The sequence below is a fragment of the Indicator indicator genome, chromosome 32 (assembly GCF_027791375.1).
Source record: "Indicator indicator isolate 239-I01 chromosome 32, UM_Iind_1.1, whole genome shotgun sequence".
Taxonomy (NCBI): Eukaryota; Metazoa; Chordata; class Aves; order Piciformes; family Indicatoridae; genus Indicator; species Indicator indicator.
In genome coordinates this window covers 5,529,121-5,548,820 of record NC_072041.1, presented here as the reverse complement: position 1 = coordinate 5,548,820, position 19,700 = coordinate 5,529,121, and the positions used below count along the sequence as shown (strand labels likewise).

Genomic DNA, 19,700 nt, shown 5'->3' with positions numbered 1-19,700 from the left:
AGAACATAAAATGCTCTTCAGCTCATATGCAGGTGTATTAATAGGAGTGAGGAGGCTTGAGATTAGCCACCCCCCCAAAGCCTGCTGTCATGTAACAGGCTTGTTTTCCCTTTTTTTGTGCTGTGTCAGAGTTTGACATCACTGGGGCTGGGGCAACTTGTGTCTACAGGACCGCTCTGTCACCATTCCTTTCCCCCTTCTTTCTCCACAAGCTCCAGCCAGCCCCAGGATGGAGTCCCTCCCTGAAGCAGTCCTGATCCGAATCCTGGCTGCCATACCTGCAGTGGATTTGGTGCTGGTGTGCCGCCTGGTCTGCTGCCAGTGGAGGAACCTGGTCGATGGAGCCGCACTTTGGATCCTAAAGTGTCAGCAGGAAGGCCTCACTGGAGCTGAGTCACAGGAGGATGCAGAGAACTGGCAAAACTTCTACTTCCTGAGTAAGAAAAGGAGGAATCTCATCAAGAACCCATGTGGTGAAGGTGAGAGAGAAGCATAACAAGCCCCAAGGGTTTGTAGAGATGGCCAGTCTGGGCATCTCTAGTCTTTGAAAAAAGATCTTAGTGACTATCAGGTTGCACCATTTTCTTGCTCAAGAGTCAGGTCACTTCATGCATGCAGTCAAATCATGGATAATTGACTTTTGCAAGGAGCTGTGTTTGACATCAATTTTATATAAGGCCCTGCAAGGATCTGAATCACATTTGAGAGACAGAACTGTCCTTTGCAGAACCCCTCTCCAGTGTTGACACAGATCAGAATAGCTCAATAACTGGAGTACTTCAAGCAGCCCCCCATACACACAGCCATTTCGGTGGGGAATGGCAAAGCTTGTCAATATTAAATTCAGACAAACTAAAGGGTTTTGCCTGACCTCTATTTAAATATCTCCATAGTCCACATACAAAATGAGTGCTGCATCTAAGAGCAAGGTTCCAGTGGGAGATAGTCAGGTTCCTCAGGCCTACAGTAATCAAGCTCACCTGAGTCTCTTTTCTGCCATTTGCAGAAGACTTGCAGCACTGGGGAGAGGTAGAGAATGGAGGTGATGGCTGGAAAATTGAAGATCTCCCTGGGGACTTTGGAACAGAATTCCCTAGTGAAGAAGTCCATAAATACTTTGTTACATCTTTTGAGTAAGGCTGCTTTCTTCTCTTCTTGAGGGAAGGGAACACTTCAGTTCCCCCAGTCCCAGGGGAGACTGTGGTACCAGTTAGCATCATGTCTTTCAGGTGGTGTCGAAAGGCTCAGGTTGTTGACCTTAAGGCTGAGGGCTACTGGGAAGAGCTGATGGATACAACCCAGCCTAAAATTGTGGTAAAAGACTGGTAAGTAGCAAAGGTGCCCCAGAAGGCAGATGGGGAGTTGAGAAGGGCAGGGAGGGAGGGTATGCACCGGCACTGGGTCTTGAAACCTCATCTGCCAGGAGCCCCTCAATGTGAGACAGGGCTGGCTCTTGGCTTACAGCACCCCAGGCAGCTCCCATAAGCTTCAACCTGTTGGTGCATGTGGCCCAGGCTCCTGCAGGGAATGAGGGGAGTTGGTGGGCTGGGGTAAGAGCCATGACAGATTTCCACCTGAAACCAAGGCCCCAGTGTCTCGATGGGACTGGTGTAGCCTGGCTGAGTCTCATGCTCTGGCCCTGTTCAGAGTTCAGCCAGGCACTGCTATAGCAGCTGGGGCCTCCCTGCAGGTACGCAGGACGCAGTGATGCAGGCTGCCTCTATGAGCTGCATGTGAAGCTGCTCTCAGAGAACGAGGATGTTCTGGCTGAGTACAAAAGTGAGACCATTGCCATACCACAGGACAACGATGCCAGCTGGACTGAGGTGAGTCACAGCTCTGGGCTCAGCTGGTGACACCCAACCTGCATGAACTGGGAATATTTTCAAGTAGAGAGAAGCAGGCTCTAGAATTCTTTTGGAGGTGGAGAAGGCTCTGTTATGTGTTCTGTGGAGCCATGACCCTGTGATTGAACAAAGAGATTATTCTGGAAGGCTACCACCTTACATAAAACTTGGAAACTTGCTGAGCCATCACTGCAGGTATAAAATCTAGGAAATGCCCAGCTGGGAGAGGTTCAGTGGCCTCTGAATAGCAATGGGATCAGAGCTCCTCCTAGTGACACCACTGTAAAGGGTCCTCATTGTCACCCAAGCTGATAGGAATGACTGGGGCAGGTAGGATTGAAGGCTCTGTGCACTAAGCAAGGGTGGGTTCATGGTGGTTTAATGATTACCAACAACCCTTTTGTCTCTCATCCCAAAGATCTCCCACACCTTTTCCAACTACGGGCCCGGGGTCCGCTTCGTGCGCTTTGAGCACGGTGGGCAGGACACCCTGTTCTGGAAGGGCTGGTATGGGGTGCGTGTCACCAACAGCAGTGTGACAGTGGAGCCGTAGCCTGCATGCTGGAGATGACTTCCCTCAGGGCATCCTATGGCCTTTGGATGGTTCCTGCATGGTGCTGCTTCCAGGCTGTAGAGCATACAACCCTTCTCCCAGTGAATGTGCGTGCAAGGTGCCAGGGCACCATCCATCCCCCCTCAGGAGGACTATGCAATGAATGTGAGCTGTGAGTGCACCACATAAGACCCAGCCTCTGTCAGACATGAGATCACCCCTGCAGACATTACCTCTAGGCCATCAACTCCTAGCACCCAGCCTGATCTAGATACCCCTCCCTCCTGCTTTCCCAGGGTTGGGCACCCCTTAAATTTAAAGGGTACTTTGGGTGTATTTTCTGGAAGTTAGAATGGAAAAAGAAGGAAGGAAAAGGGGGGGGGGGGAGAATCACAGACCTTGTGTCTGAGAACATAGCAGGGAAACCCAGAACCTTGCCACATCTCTCGCACCAACTGCTTCCATGACCTGCAGTGAGAACCTTGCTTCTCCCATTGATAAACAACAGAGGTCATTGCTTGCCACACAGGAGCTCTGTGTTGGCTGCCAAGCCCTGCTAGTGTGTTTTTAGTGACAATGCAAAGCAATGGAGAAATGGAGCCTTTTCTTTTACACTGTTCCCAGGATCTATTCATCTGGGAAAGTGTTGCAAATTGAAACGTCTCTGGTGTCCAGCCCTGGGGTTTCAGACAGATGACAACTGAGTGTAACTGCTGGCAGAGAGACAAGGACTTAGGGAAACAGGTTAGAAACAAACTGGGGAAGGGGTCCAGAAACAAATGAAAACAAAGTTATCAACTCCTTCCTGGCCTTTACATGCTTCATGCAACAAGCACCCTGGTCACCCAGAATGGTTCTCCTCAGGCAGGAGACACTGCACACAGAAATCTGTTTTTAGCCCCAGTTGATCTCAGTTCTTCCTACCCACTAGTGTCTGGAGAAAGAGCCTGTCTGCCCCCATTCCATATGCTCACTGCCCAGGCAGCACTTCACACCTGCTCCCACTGGTGCCTCTTGATATCACTCAGGGCTGTGAGCCACCCTCCTGAACAAAGACACCTCTGCTGCCCTGAGCCCAGCTTGTCCCTGCTAGTCAGCCCTCTCAGAAGAGCATCCCCTTAACAGAACTGGTGTTACCTAGAGAGATAGGCACATTTCAGTGTCCACCTGCCTGTCCTCCCTTCCTGGGCTACCAGAACACACATACTTGAATGCCACTTTGCATCAAAGTGCAGCATCACGAGTGCAGGTTGCTGCTGCTGCAGCCAGAGGAGAGCTCCTGTGCCGATTGCTTCGGGCACGCTGCGCTTTGTTGGGCTTTCTGCACCCTGCCCCTGGCTGCCTGGGGCATGCTGTGCCATGCCAGACATAATAAAGTGACACTTGTGTGTGGATCTTCCCTTGTGTGCTGGGTGTTTCTGTCCTGTGCCTGAGCTGGCTTTTTGTGTTCTGTGGAGCAATGTCAACCATTCCTACCCAAGCCAGAGCCACTGAACCTTGTATAATACTGTGAGTCCCCCAGAAAGAGCCATGTGCTCTGCTCCTCAACCCAGCAGTCTGGACTTGTTAGAAGCCCTTGATTGGCAAAAGGTTTACAAAATAGCAGCAGGCAGAGGGGCATTTAAAACATAGTAGAAATTCAAGCATGGCACAAAGGAATCCAGGAAGGCTCCTGCACAGGTCAGCCCTCACAGATGCCCTCTAGGTCATTGGTAGCTATAGCTCTGCTGCAAGTTCAGCCTTGGGTTCTGACACAGGAGAGACCAGAATCAGTTCAGAATGTAGCTCTTTCCCCCCATTACCCTTGCACACACTGTCACACCATTTATTCACAACAGCCTTGAATGCGGCTGACAGTTACTAGTTAATATTCAGCTCCCTGCCAGCTCTGCCCCACAAAAGAAGTGAGGCCTCTGTCTGTCCTTAAGAAATCAGAGCAGGAAGGGGATCAATACCCCATGTCCTGATGCAATTGTTAAATCGAACCTTTCCTAAGCCACCATCTCACAGTCAGGATAAACCACAGGATTAAGCCTTCACATAATCGCGTCCCTTGTAAATACAGAGCAGGGCCACAGTCCCCACTTCAGGCTTATCTGGGCTGAGCTGCTAAATGCACACAGCCTCCTCTGCAGCACTGCAGCTCCCTGGGGACTTTGCCCCTCATGGCAGCAGGCCTGATGCTCATACTGGCTGTTGGGGCATCCTCTCCTGACCTTCCTGCTTCCCTCTCAGAGTTGCTTTCCAAGGCGCTCAGTGCCTTGCAGCTTCACCACACTTAACAGCTTGCTCTGCTCCACAGAGCTGCTGCTGATCTCAGGAGTGATTATTCCCTGCCTTCAGCCACAACATTGCTCCAGTCCCAGAGCAGGTGCCTGCCTGAGCACTTGGAAAAAAGTAGTCTTGCTCACATTATAAACACTTTGGTCCAAATGCCTTTTGAATTTTGCCCAGATACCTGAAGTCTGAAGCTCTGGCATCTGCCAGCTCCAAGGGGCTGTCAGCTCATCTGTCAGAGCTGAGCAGCACACAGGAGGTTAATGGCCTCCTACGTTACAGAATTCATGGAAATGGAGATGATGCAATTTCATAGGATTACAGAAAGTCACTGCAACTGTGACAAAAGGCTTTAGGTGTATTAAAGCTCCCAGTCACTGAAGAGCTCTGTCACACACAGCTTCAACATGAATTCCTTCTCTTTTCTGTTGTGCCAACACCAGTGAGCAACTGTGTGACACTACACAGGAGCTTTGGGGAACGCTGATGACCAGCACAGGCATGTGTGCTGTGCAGACAGGTCTGTCTCCAGGTAATCTGTAACAGAGAGTCTCATCACCCAGACTCAGAATACTCAGATATCTGAGCAGTAAAACAAAAATTGAGTGCTGCTGGAGAATCCATGCTGGAGGAAACCCCCCAAACTACACAACAGGGTCTCCTCCCAGTCCTGAAGATGGCACCAGGAGCTGCAGAAAGGGCTCATCAAGCCCACGGTGCACCACAGCCACCTCTGGGGCACCCCACCACTGGGCTTAGCTGGGGAGCTACACCCAACAGAGAAGGGAATTTGCCTTCCAAACACCCTACAGAGAACAAAAGAGCTGGATGAGGAGAACTGGAGAGCTGAAGACATGAACTCACTCTTGGCCCAGACACCTGCACAAACACACCTCTAACACTCAGAGAAGCCCTAGGTACAGCCCTTCCTTGCTCTCAGTGGCTGCCACCTGATGTCCTGGGCAGCCAATTGCATTTTGGTGACTGCAGCTGTGTGAGAATCGCACTGTAATTTCCTTCTCTCCAAAGCCCACCAAAGCTAGCCCTGGCTATAAACAGCACAATACTTAAAAAGGGTTGGTGTTTTTTTTCCCCCTTCATAATAGCTTCCATGTCTCCTGCAGAGGGACAGAACAGAGCAAGATGAGGCCCTGGCAAGGAAGCACTAGCATACATCTCTTGTCGAGTCTAATTGGATTTTTCAATATGAAGCATCTATTATTACCCACCTCGGGGGGTTGTGGACAGATGGAGGAGTTTGCTTCCCCACCAGGCATTCAAGTCTGGAGATGGAGGGCTAGGGGAGAAAAATCTACCTGCCAGTGCCCTGTTGCTTGCAGCCCAGCTGTTCTAGCCAGTTGTGAAAAGGAGGATGGTTTAGGAGATTGAGTCCCCCTGAATCAAAAAGCTTGTAGAGGCTGGGGATGGCACTTCCTGAGAGCCAGGACAGCAGGGCATTAACCACAGCTGCTGCAGAGGCTCCCAGCCTAAAGCTGCAGTCCAGAGGGTCATGGTCATAAATGGGATGGAGAGACAGTGTCTTGTCCTTGCATTTGGGCTCATGAGCCTATCAGGAGTAGAAAATCTCTGAAGAACTGGAAAGCGCTGGGCTAGTGAAACATCCCCAGGCACACAACTCCCTTTGCAGCTCAGTCACAGCCATTCCCACACCTCCTTCATTGCTGTCCCACACCACACATCTCTGGGAAAAACAAAGTCCAGAGATGAGCAGCTCTGGCACTGAGCTAACCTGATTACTACTCCTCCCATCCAGCTAGTTCCTCCTGATCCCTGGGGCAATGACTACCTTGTCCTTCTCAGCCTCCTTAACTACTAGGGAAAAAAGGGCCTAAAGATGCTTGCAGCTGGGGAAGCCCTTTGGAGTTACAAAGAACAGCTGTAGTGAGCTCAACTGGGAAGCCTCCTAGAAGCTGGGAAGTGCCTGAGACAGCTGGAGCGGAGCTCACACTTCAGCCTGCAGGTGAAGCAAAGGCATCCAGACAAACCAGAACAGGGCAGACATGGCCAAGACTGATTGTGAAGAAGAGATGTCCTCAGAAAAGTCAGGTGCAGCCAAACAAGACCACAAGCATAACTCTGGGAGTTTTCTCTCATGCAAAGGGAGGTTGCAGCAGAGGTGCCTGACTGCCCTTGCTTTCTCCTCCATCAACTCTGGGTTCCAGGGAGTTAGCAGTACCCACAGAGTGGGGTAGCTCTGCAGAGGCAATGCCAAAAGCCTGCGGTGCCCACCATCCCGTCCTCCCTTTCCCCCTCGCTCTGCCGGAGCTGCCGCAGAGACGCGGTGACAGCAGAGGGCACTCGGGCTGCAGGCAGCGAGCCCAGAGCCACCGCAGCCTCGGGCTGCTCCCTCCTGTTCCGACACCCAGAGCAGTACCCAGCGCACCCCTGCAAGCAGGGGGTTTGTAGGCCTGTCTCTGACCGCTGCACCTTGCTGCTTTGGCTCCAGTTAGTGTTTTCTCCTCTCGTCCTGTTTGAACACCAGCTGTCATGGTTGCTACACAGGTCCTGGTGCTTATTCGTGCCAGCTGGGACACCCCATGCAGTTTGGGATAATTTGGGCAAGATGCTCACAGCACCCTTGTCTTGGATGCAGGCAAAATCTTTTAAGCTGTACCACGCTCATCTGAGAGCAGCAAAAGCTTTCTGGAACACAGATCAAGGCCTGCCTTTTAGTTTCAATTGGAAGCAGCACAACTCACCCAGCCCATCCTAAGGCACTGATTTATGAAGAGATTCTCTCAGATCAGTAACATTCCTTTACATTCACTCAGATCAGTAACATTCCTTTCCTTGCAGAGCATCTTCTTACCTTAATCCAGCCCACAGCAATCAGAAAATGTGCACCCAGAGCAGCAGGGCTGTCTGCAACCCATCTAACCCATGCCCAGGCACACGTAGCCACTTCATTACCTTCCCTGCATACAAAGTTCAGCAGCCCCCCAGCCAGGCAGGATTCCCAGCTCTGTTACACGTGCCCTTGTCTAATATCCCTGGCAGGCACTTGGAGCAGCTCATCTGGAGCTGGTATCTGTGCAGAACCATTAACCACAGCACAACTGGTGCTCCCAGAGAGACGAGAAGCAGCTATGAAGTCCAAGTGCTTGCTGGGCTGTTGGATGGTGGGGGAACACATCTGACTGCAGCAGGAACAGGAAACCAGAGCTAACCTGGGAGGGGAGCAAGCTCTGGCAGCAAGATGCTTCCCTCTGAACATGCTGCAGATGTAGATACCATGCTCAGGAGAACCATGGGAAGGAAGCATGCTGTGAACTGCTCTGTGAGCCAGCAGAGAAGGGAGCCTGGTTTGTAGGACAGGCTGTATGGGCACTCACAGGCAAGTGCATTGAAACGTGCATGTGCCACTGGATTTATCCACCCCTGCATCTGTCCACAGCCATGCAGAGCACTTCAGAAACCACCACTTTGGCCTTTCTGCACTGCCAGGACCAGGGTGTCCTCAGACACTGACCACAAGGGAACTGGCACAGCCTTTCACCTGGCATCACATGAGACTCACCTCAGGCTGGCACTGCCACAGCCTCCAAGTTTCCTTTCAGCATCCATGACTATTTTCCACATGTATGCCCAGGGGTGGTGGAGAGGAAAGCTGAGAGCATCATGGATCCCTGCCCTGTGGGGTTTTCCTGAGCACAAAGCTGCTTCTCCGAGGAAGGGCAGGAGGTGGGGGTAGAGGAAAGAGGATACCAGAGCTACTTGCAGTCCTTACAAAAGGTCCTGAAGTCAAGAAGTGCCATTTCCACCTTACTTCACCCTGTGCAGCTCCTCTCATTAATACTGCCACATGAAGCATTACAAAATGAAGCAGATAAAATCCTGATTCAGATATGAGTAATGACTTTGCATTTTTTTGGTAAATTAAACCTAATCTTGTGTTGACTGTGCTATACAAGGAGAAATAATGAAACAGATTAAGATGAGATCTTGTTCACTCTTGCTGAACAAAAGCCAATTAATTGCCAGCAGGATTATTGTGAAGTCCCTCTTGTCTTAGACAAATGCAATCAGGTAGAGTCTAGGTGCTGGCGGAGCAGCCCTGCTTACTGGCGTGGTAACTCTGCCTGGACAGACCAGTTAGAGTGCAAGGACTCAGTTACCACATGGAGACTCCACCTTGTTTTTTTCCCCAGTCCCTCTTGCCAATTTGCACACAGCAGAGAACAGTTTAGAAATCAACACACAACACCCACCCCAGCTACACAAGTCAGGCTTGCCTGCTCCAAGACCCCTGCTCCTTTCTATGGCAGACACCTCCATGGCTCCTGATACAGATTCATAAAGCTGTTTGGTTATGAAAGCTTTACTCCCTGCAAATCCCACTCTTACAGCCCTTTACCACACTGAGACCTTCCCTCTCTGTTGTTCAAGCTAAAGCTCTGCTGCAATGTCTCTGCTACTTGCCTGGCCCACAGCAGAGCACCTATCTGCCATGATGACAAACCTCTTCTCATCTGTCCTGTTCCTAATATAAACCTGAAAGGTGGGGTGGGGGGCGGGCAGGGGGGGTGGGGGGCGGGGAATGGAGAGAGAGAGAGAAGCAGGGATTGACAGAAAAGGATCCAGAATCATTGCTCTCCCACGAAAATGAGAGATGGCTTAGCACAAAGACTGATTATGAGATGTCATGGAAGACTACAGCAGTGCAAGGCACATCACCTGGGTTCATTCACCACCATCTGAGAGCCCTAAGCCACCAGGAGCCTGTGGGACACAAGGAAAGATGCAGCAATCTGGCATTAAAGGGTGGTGCTGTATGACAAAAGCAGTTGGCATGGAGAAACAAATCCTATTTGTAGCTGGGAAGATTCAGGGTAGGAACAGAACCCAACACCAGGATGCATGGAAAAAGGGGCACAGCTGTGCTGAACGCACTGCCCCACTCCAACAGCAGAGCCAAGCTGAGATCTGCCCTACCCTGCCAGGTCCTGACAACCTCCACTTCTCTGACAGCACTGACAGCTCTGCGCATCCCACCAGGGAAGGAGTCTGTAACAGCCAGAAATAAAAGGAATTGAGTGAATTTGTGGACAATTTACTTGGAGAAAATACTTCTTACTTTCACAACAGGTTAAAAAAAAAAAAAAGTAAAATTAAACCCTGTCAAAGCCTACAGCGTTTGCATTGACAGACAAAAATGACTTAACAGAAAAAAAATGGTTAGGAAAAGCGATTTTCTTTGCCTGCATTGCCAGGGGAATTAAATCTTGTTTTTTTTCCCCGTCTCCACCAAGTGGAATAATCCAATATATTAAAGCTAATGTGCTTCTTGTATTTATTGCTGTGTATTTGACCTAACAGAGTTTTATTCCTACATTAAGAATAAAACCATTCCGGAAGGCAAGCTGCAAAGCTCTAGATCAATTACTACCTTCTCCAACAGCTGAAAAGTGAGTTATTTCTTGTAAAAGGGGGGGAAAAAAGGTAGCAAATAATAATAAAAATAAAACCCCTCCTTTCCCCTTGTGCAAGGAGTTCTGCACTGCTGATCTGGTGGAGTTAGGCAATATTGAGTTTGGTTTCTAAGCAACATTTAAAAATCTCAGGCAGCAGCCCCAGTCTCCTTTTTCAGACACTTGCGTCCCCCTCTTCCTGCACAGTCACCCACCAGCAGTGGAAAACAGAGAGCAGACAGTGCAGCTCTGTGTCCTCAGGGACCACATCAGGTTTGGGTGCACCCAGGAGGGACAGGATGCAAAATACCCCAGACAAGGCATCTCTTGTTGATAAGCAAACAAAACCACAGGCACAAAGCCAAACCAGACAGCACTCGAGTGTGAGGGGGCTAGGTGGATGTGGGCAGGGGGATAACTCACTGATCCAAACCCACTGACACAGGCATGACAGCCTGGGGCAGGCTCACAGCTGTGCCAGGCACAGAATGCCACCCTGTTTGGAAGAGGGTTGGACCAGCACACACAAGTTCACCCTTGTTTCTTGCAAGGCTCTGGGGTGATTGGCTGGCTCACCCAGTTCCAGGGAACCCTGTGGGCAACACCAGGTGACAGGTGACACCACTGGGATATCTGAGCTGAGATGCCCTCGAATCAACCTTTCACAGAGAGCACAGGACACTAGCACTTGCTGGTGCCCCTATGCCACTCTTCTTCACAGCATGGGCTACACCATCTGGGGCAGGGAGTGCTGAAAATGGATCACAGTACATGGGAAGAAGCAGAGGACTTCTTTCTTTTCTGGAGACTGTAATGCAGGAAACCAGATAACCAAAGGAAAGGACACCAGTTTGCTGCCATTGAGTGTGGTAGCTCCAAGAAACCAGAACCTGCTGCACTTAGTTTGACACACTGCTTACAGAAAAGGAGACGCTGCTCACTGACAGTTATGAAGATCAATGCTTCTGCTCTTTGCAGAGAGTTTGAGATTTGGTATAGATGGAAAAATACAGGCAGGCAGACCTAAAGAGCAAGATCCTCTTCACTAAAAAGTAAAAGCAAGAGACGCATCACTTCCTGCTCTGTATCTAGACAGTGCTTGCTCCAGCAATGAGGACCGTGGTACACCTGTGTGCGTCTGAACTATCAGAGTTTATTGCCATCCAACAGCCATTATCTCCTTCTTAGCATAAGAAGCCTGCAAGCACAGCCAAGAATTCCAAGCTCACAGCCTTTTCCTCCCCAGCCCAGCCTCACTCACTGCTTTTCATAGCCTCCAGCACAGTATGTGGCCATGCAGAACAGATGTTTGGACATCACCAGCATACACGGAGAGAAGGTATTTCAGTTGTTATGACTGCAGTAAGACAAAGCTGTTCCTCTAAGTGGACAAGGCTATCTTAGTCATTTTATTCTCCCTTATGCTCTTCTGATATGACAGAGTTGAAGGCAATTTGAATAGAAATAACTATCAATTCCTACACATGCATAAGTTCCAGTTACGTTTAGCTGCAACCTTCAGCTCAAGTGCAACCAGTAAATTTGAACAAACCAGTCTTTTTAATACCTTCTTGGAAGGACTTTTGCTGCTGCTGCCTTTTTTTAATAGTTTTTTTTTCTTTTTTTCTTCTTAAGCCTCCAATAAATGTTTTGTACATGCAGCCCTAACTCTCACTTGCCTGGGAATTTTTAAATTATTGATCAGGACAAGAGCTTTCCCTTCATGCATACTCCATCTAATCCTTTCATTTACTGTGCTTTTTGCCTGCATGCAAAATGAATGACATTTCATCTCATTTCCAAGCCCCAGTGTCAAGCTCTACCTCCCTCAATAACAACACTCTGTCTGGTGTCTGGTGGGAATCCACACAAGCTTTTCATCCCTGAGCACAGCACTGCTGCACAACTGTGTGGCAGAAAGTAGCTGAAAGGGTTGTTATGGCCAGCAGGTAGAGAAACAGGAAAGAAGTACTCCAGGGTGTCTGGGGAGCATTTGCCACACTCCCCAGTGTGGCAAGAGACCACAGGGCCTCTTGTCAGAGTGGTGCAATGCTGTGTGATGGCTCCTGTCCTGATGACACTGGAAGCCTGTCCTGCCAAGCTCCTGGATGTCAGCACAACCAGTGAACACCCCTGAGCCAAGAACTGCCAGCCTCCAGCAGCATGCCTTGAGGCTCCTCCCTTATGGGTTACACTCATCCAGCAACACTACAACCTTTCCCTATACATACAAGAGGAGCAGCTGCCTGCAGAGATATTTGAACTGCTTGAATAATTTAATCAAACCCATCTCCCCATCTCCACATACTGCAGCCTGGCCAGACAGCTAACCTGCACCTCCAGAGAGCATTAGAGATAATGGAAAGGCAGAGGTGCTGCTGTTCTCCTAATGACTTGTATGCTCCAACCTAAAAAACCCAGCCATGCTTTTCCATCCTGCTTTCAAACCCTTCCTTTGTGCTTGGCTCCTTCATAAATCTAATGATCTTGGCTAGGAGGAGGCAAGAATAGCCACAGTGGGAGCAATTCCTGGCCGGATGAACTGCTGCCTGCTTTTGGACTACATCTAATTAAGTTTCAAGCCTCCATTCACTTTGCTCCTCTGGTCTTCCAAAAGTCTTCAGGAGGGTTTCCTGGCAACTAGAGTCCCGGTGAGTGGTGCACCTTACAAAGAGGCAGGCAGACCTTGCACACCAAGCACAATGGAGAGCAGACAGAGCACAGCACAGGGGATGTTGGGGCTGTTCAATGTGGGGAAAAGAAGGTGACCTTATTGGAGCCTTCCAGTATCTGAAGGGGGCCTACAAGAAAGCTGGGGAGGGACTTTCTAGGATATCAGGTAGTGATAGGACTAGGGGAAATGGAATAAAGCTGGAAGTGGGGAGATTCAGGCTGGATGTGAGGAAGAAGTTCTTCCCCATGAGAGTGGTGAGAGCCTGGAATGGGTTGTCCACGGAAGTGGTTGAAGCCCCACCCCTGGAAGTGTTTAAGGCCAGGCTGGATGGGGCTCTGGCCAGCCAGCTCTAGTGTGAGGTGTCCCTGCCCATGGCAGGGGGGTTGGAACTAGATGATCCTTGTGGTCCCTTCCAACCCTGACTGATTCTACGATTCTATGTAACACACCACAGTTCAACCATCCCAGCAGAGAGCCATACAAAGAGCCATGCTGTCTTCTTTCTGTCCATAGTGTCCCAGAGAGGGCTTTGCCCCAGCTCCAGCTGACTGCCCTGCTTGCAGAAGCAATGCCACACAGGCTGTGATCCATGCTTCTCCTGACACTAGCCATCACCTCCTCTTGGGCTGTGCCTGCACCCTGCCCCGGACCTGGCAGGCTCCCAGAGAAAGCTTGTCTTCAATCAACATGCACAGCAGCAATTCCCTGGCTCATCCACACCAGTGATCAGGAGTCTGGAGCTGGCCTCAAAGACCACAAAGCCCAGTTAATTATCTGACACTATCACAGTCACACCTGGAAACAGACCTCGGAGAAATTACCCTAGGTGTATCTGCAGATCACTAGATAAAGGTGAATAGAAAACAGGAAACAGTGCTGTGAAAACAGGCAGGGCTTTGTACAGCATGCTAGGGCTGGAGGAAAAAAAAAAAAAAAGATACAAAAGAGCAAAACTCCAGTGAGAAGCACTCAGTGTGCCTCCTGGGTGTGCAAGACTGTCAGCAGAAGGTGTGTGGTGGTGTCCTTCAAGCACCCAGGCCCAGGACAGGACATGCTGACCATCAGAGCCCATGATGCAGAGGCGATGGGATTGTCACCCAGGTTTTGTCCAATAAACAAGGAGTGACAATGCTACAGGGCACGGATCCCACACACCACAGCTATGACCAAAGAAATCCAAGAGTACTAGTACAGTGGCCTTAGTATTTGGGGATTGCTAGCCTCTGAAGAGACCTAGTCCAGGCCAGACTCCTGGACTCCTTCCCAGCATGGTCACCAGGGCTCTTGGAGCATCCCACTGCAGTCTTTTCATCCCTTCACAGCCAAGGAAGGAACCAGGTGATAGACAACAAGGACAGCTTCGGTGTGAGACTAGACACCATCAGTCAGTCACATCATGAGTCAACTGACACAGAGTCCACCGAGACATTCATTTGCCCCCTGGAAATCTTTTAATCACAGCTCTGAAGACTGTTTAATGACAGGGATGTTCCTTTATACTGTCTTTCCTAAGAATTAATTCTAGCAGCTTCATTATAAAGAATAAATAACAAAGGCATCATGGCAAAGGACTCCTTGGAAGTCCAGAGGGACGAACTTTTCCTGCTGCTAAAGAGATCCCAGGGTAAAAAAAAAAAAAAAAAAAAATGAAAAAAGGGAAAAAAGAAAAAAGTGTAATGCTTCTGAAGAGAGTAAATAATGAACAGGAAATCCTTTTCCCAGCACTAAGTCAGTGGAGTTCCATGAATAATTCACAGCTGCTAAGGGGAAAAAAGTGAATAGAAATGCTTTCCTGCCTCCTCGGCTCTCCTTCCAGGACCAGCACACAGCTGAGCATGGAGGGTTCTCTCTTAGAAGAGAAAAAAGACTCCAGAGCATTTCTGCACACACCTCTGTGCTACTGGATTCAACATGTTGACTCTGCACAGTCTCCCTGCACAGGAGAGAGACGTCATGTCACTTCATTTTCAAGGTCTCAGATATCCACTTACAGACCTTGAGACAACTCTATGACCTGATCCTATCTAGACCAAGCACTGGGGGAAATAAATGCATCCGAAGAGCTGGCCATGGAGTACAGTGAGGGGACCAGGGCAGATGGCTCACAGCTGACATCTTTCCCCCACTGTGTTCCAGGCATCTCCTTTCTCCAGCTCAACCAGCCAGGTCTTTTTAGTGGGAGCTCCCATCCTGTCATATGGGTCTGAAAGCTCTATTAAGCCAAGCTGCATCACTCTGTGGTTTATAATTAACAAATAACCACACACTATCCTCTGCAGCCTCTTTCATTCCCATAGCTCAGAAGGCTTTGAGCTCCCCAAACAGTATAAATGAGGTAATTAAACAGCAATGCTCCTTCAAGGTAAGAGAAGGGTGTTAAGAGTTCCCCTCAGACCTTACTGCTGTGCATCCATCTCAAGATGGTCTTAGGAGCTGGGAGGATAACACAGAACAACTATGCAGGCACATTTTGGTTCCTGGGTCTTCTCCAAGTTTTGACCAAGTCAGAATTTTCTCTAATTATGCAATTTGATTAAGTTTCCACTATAAATGCTATGAACAGCTTTTGTAGTTGGCTGTAATGGCATGAATTAGAGCTCTTCACTAATCTGATGAGAGGTAAGAGGAGACTTCCCAAGTCCTGGGGATTAGATGCACCAAAGCCCATAGATATCAGCTGACCATAGAGCTGGTGTTCTCTCCTGGAAACTTTTAGAACAGCCTGGTTTCTTATTCCTCACTTCAGCACACGTGCCTATAGATCACCCCCCACCCAAAATTTAAAATCAAAGCAGTGCTCTGGACATAGCAAAACCAACTGCTATCAAAGTTCTTCGTGTGCTTTTTCAGTTGCACAGGAACATACCACACAGGGCCTGACTTTGTGGTTTTTGCTTCTGCTTCCTGGTATCCTTGTCCACTCACACAGCCTCTCGGCACACACCAGCACATGCCAGTAGGCTGCAAGTGGCTGGTGCCTCAGGCAGGCAGTGCCTCACCTGCCCCTGTCACCACCCTCCACTTTCTCCTGGAACGACTGCAGGCAAATCCAGCCCTCCCTTTGCCACAGATCAGAGTAGTGAGACCCAGGACAGAGAGCAGGTAATTGGGATCTGGAGCCCAGCTGCTAGGGTCAGCCCAGCCCCTGTGCCAGAGTAGGCATCAGCCTTTCAACACAAATGATCAACTGTGCAAAGCAGCTTCCACAGGGAAGGGGGAAATGAATTCCTCCCTGATCCCCCTTCTGAGCTCAGCTTATCCCTGAAGCATGAGATCCAATTACCCTTATCATTATTGTAGCTTGCCTCACTAGAAATGTTATTAGCGGTGATGAAATTATCCAGCCCTGTTTTACACTGGGGAGGCAGGCAGCAGGCTCCTCACCTCAGCTACCAGGAAGCAGAGAGCAGGAGCTCCCCTCAGCAGAAGGGGAAAAGTTCCTCTCCACTGCCACAGCAGCTCCCGCACAAAGGAAGGCTCAGGACCACGCCCTTAATTTAGGTGACCCTCATCTGGACATTAATCACCAGCTGAGGACTCAGGTTTATGTGCATAAGCACATAAACCTGAGTCCTCCTGAAGTGCACTCTCACCCAAACTGTGACCTCCAGGTCTTCATAACACCACAGTGCACAACTATTGGCATCACAATTCCCCACCCCATCCCCTTTCAAACAACTAAGTTTAAACCAAAGCTGTCACTTGCACCATGCCCACAAAGGTCTTGTTAGGTTGGGGTTTAAGCAGAGCAGACAGCAGCCTCAGCCCAGCTTGGTTGAAGCAAGCAGGCTCTGAACAGTGCAAGGGAGAGCTCAGGTGTGTGTGGGGTGCCCTGGTAAAGTGGGAGCAGACCTGTGTGAAGAGAGAAAGGACAGCTGTGGTCTGCAGGGGAATGCAGCTGGGCATAGGCAGGTTCACAGGCTGCACTGTGAAAGGGCAGAGGCAGGACAACAGGGAAACAGAGGGGGAATAACAGAGCAGGAGTTCCACACAGAAAGCCATGAGGAGAGTGGGGCTCCTGCCAGAGCCTGTGTGGGTGCCTGGACACAGCTACCCACTCCAGAGCTGGAGCAGCACCAGGCACAAGGCTGCCTGTGCCATGCTGTGTGTACCAAGGTGTATGCATTGGTGATGTCAGCCAGGAATGGTTTCTAAGACTGTGCATAAGGTATTGCCCTGAAAGATGGCATGGAACAGAGGAATGGAAGCAGGCAGGCATGCAGCACACAGGTACCTGGTCAGCCTCAGCACCGATGGGGTGCTCAGGTCCAGCTGTCCCTGCACTTGGAAGCAGGGTGCTGTCACTGTGTGTGCACACAAAATGAGTTGAGAAGAGCAGCTTGACGGCATCCTGTGCTGGGGGAGATCCACATCTCACCTCCTCAGTCTCTGGTTTCCCTCTGCACACTCAGCATCTCCTGAAGGGGCTTCCCCTTCTCCAGCCAGCTCCAACCCCTGCTCAGCTCCTTTGGAGCAAGTTTTAAATTCATCACTGTTTTTAAGAAAGCACTTAAAGAACAAAGCAGAACTGATAGCTAAATTAAACCTGCTGAGAGTGTCTGTTTAATTGAAAATGCCATCTGTAATTTAAATGTCAGAGCTGGGATGGTTATTAAAACCCTTCTTGATTACTGTGCCTCATTTCACAGTTTCAAAACAGACAAGAAAAAGCTTTAAATGGGCCATGTAACACAGCACCACCACGCAATTAATAAGCATCCCCACTATACACCAGTAGGGGCCAGGCCAGCCCAGTCCTGCCCCACAGCCACAGCTCCTTCTGTCCTTGTCCCTCATAGCCAGGCTGGCTCTTGTCTCTGCCCAGCAGCAGGCTGCCAAGAGGGCAGCAGATCCTCTTCTCTCTTGCAGGCTGCAGAGCAGAGCAGCTGGGAAATTTATTCACCTCTTCCAGAACCGGCAGGCAGGAAACCTTCTGAATGCTGGACAGAGCTGGGTCCCCTCCTGAGGTCCAGCTGCAGACTGGAGAGGCAGCTGTCCATGTCCTTGCACTGGCCCTGTGCAGCTGGCAGCTATCTGCTGCTTGCTGCCTGTCCCCCACTACTGCCCTCAGCAAACTCACTGGCATCCACGGGTGTTGCCCTGTTGTCACCTGCCACCCATGGCTTTGCTCTCTGCCCTGTACCTCACTCTTACTGAGGCACAGGGGAGAGGAGGTGGCTGGTGGAGTGGGAGGAAAAGGGACAACGCTCACATCAAGGTCAGAGAAAACAGTGCTTTATCCTGATCCCAGGTAGGTTACTACCAGCTCTGGTGCAGAGGAAGGGAGAAAACAAATCAACAGCTGCTGAAGTAGCAGCACCAAAGGCAGGTTTGCATTAAACAAGCACCATCCATCATTCTCAGACTACAGTTAATAAACCATTGGGCCTCAGAAAATTACAGCAGGAGCCAGAGGAGCATGCAGACTACCATAAACACGTGCTGCAAGTCATCTCCTCCCTGCTTCCCCTCTCACAGAATAATTTTGATTCAAAAAGACCTTTAAGATCATTGAGTCAAACCACTCCCTAATTCTACGACGTCTGGTGCTAAACCATGTCCTTCAGCACTACACCTGTGTGTCTTTTAAACCTTCCAGGGATCAGCCAGCAGCTCCCACTGCTTGCTGCCACAGAGGAGGAGAGCTGGTGTCACAGGCACCCAGACAAATCCAGCATGCACCCTAGGTGTGACAGTACACCTACCACCTTGGCCACTGGGCAGGCTGGGGGTGTCCCAGTGCCAGCAAGGCATCTGCCTGCCATGTAGACCTCCTTTTCCTGTATGGGTACTGTGTGCAGTAGAGAGGTCTGTTAAATTAATCAGTACTGCAGTGGGATCACAACTAATTAGTCATTAATGGTCATTGTGAGAGTTGGAGGAGACTTTAATGAGTGCCTGGCCACAGCACTGTTGCCAGCTGCCTCACTGTATCTCCCCTACTTGCTCACTTTACCATTAAGTTTAGTCTGGGGTGTTGGAGAGGGGTGAAATCCATCAGTCCTCTAACCTCAGGAATAGAAAGAGAACAGGGAGCAGGCAAAACAGTGCCAAAAGAGCTGTGTGCCAGCTGTGGATTCCCCACCACAACCTGCTGCATCCAGCTGCAGCAAGCACAGACCAGCAGTGCAGAAAAGCAGTGGATGAGGTTTTGAACTTAACTTCTTCCACCCCAAACCTTGACCTTCCTGGTTGTTTTTCTCAGTTTTATCCCTTAGCTTTACAGTGTAAAGAACATAAAAAGTAGTAATTGGGAAATTAGAAAATGCATCAAGAGATGAACTAAGACAAATGGTAATTAATATTGCCTCTCAGCTAACTCTAGCACAAACAGATTGCTGCTACAGAAAGCTCATCCCACATTAAAAAAGTGCAGTAATTAAACCCATAATAAGCTGTAATAATTAATGAAACTTTTCAACAGCATCTTCAGGCTGTGATGTTAGAAATGGTAATTTTAAAAGACAAAATTAACAAGATACTATAAAAGGAGAAGAAGATCACTGGGGAAGGATCTGCTGGTAGCCAGTTCCAGGAGCTGATCTCATCCATCAGTGACTTGTCAATCACTAGGACAGCCAAAGCCAGGAGCTTGGCAGATTGGTCTCACTAAAACAGGCAGAGAGCACCTTGGAAAGGCCATACCTGAACACCCTGGACAGCTCCACACCTAGCAGAGCACCAGCTTTAGCATCTTGAATACACAGTCCCGCAACTGCTTGCAAAACAAGCAAGCAGGGTTCAGAAAGGCACTCAGGAGTAATTTCTCTGTATCAGAGCTCATTGGGGGAGTTCTAGAGCCTAAGAGAACCTGGCTTAACTCAGAGCACCTACAGACAGGTATACTGCTTAGGAGAAAAGGGCTGCCAGGGAGAAAGGAAGAATGTCCTCTGCATGCTGATCTCTATTCTGCCCTGCAG

At 49.6% G+C, this 19,700-nt stretch overlaps 1 protein-coding gene across 1 annotated transcript; it reads left to right on the top strand.

Moving 5' to 3' along the window:
- Window positions 1–189: 189 nt before the first annotated feature.
- LOC128977511 (F-box only protein 2-like) lies at window positions 190–2,400 on the top strand. Its single transcript, XM_054395063.1, has 5 exons — window positions 190–479; window positions 1,007–1,133; window positions 1,230–1,325; window positions 1,691–1,826; window positions 2,266–2,400. Exons 1-5 carry the CDS (start codon window positions 230–232, stop codon window positions 2,398–2,400), a joined length of 744 nt encoding a protein of 247 aa, XP_054251038.1. The 5' UTR covers window positions 190–229.
- The last annotated feature ends 17,300 nt before the right edge of the window (window positions 2,401–19,700 follow it).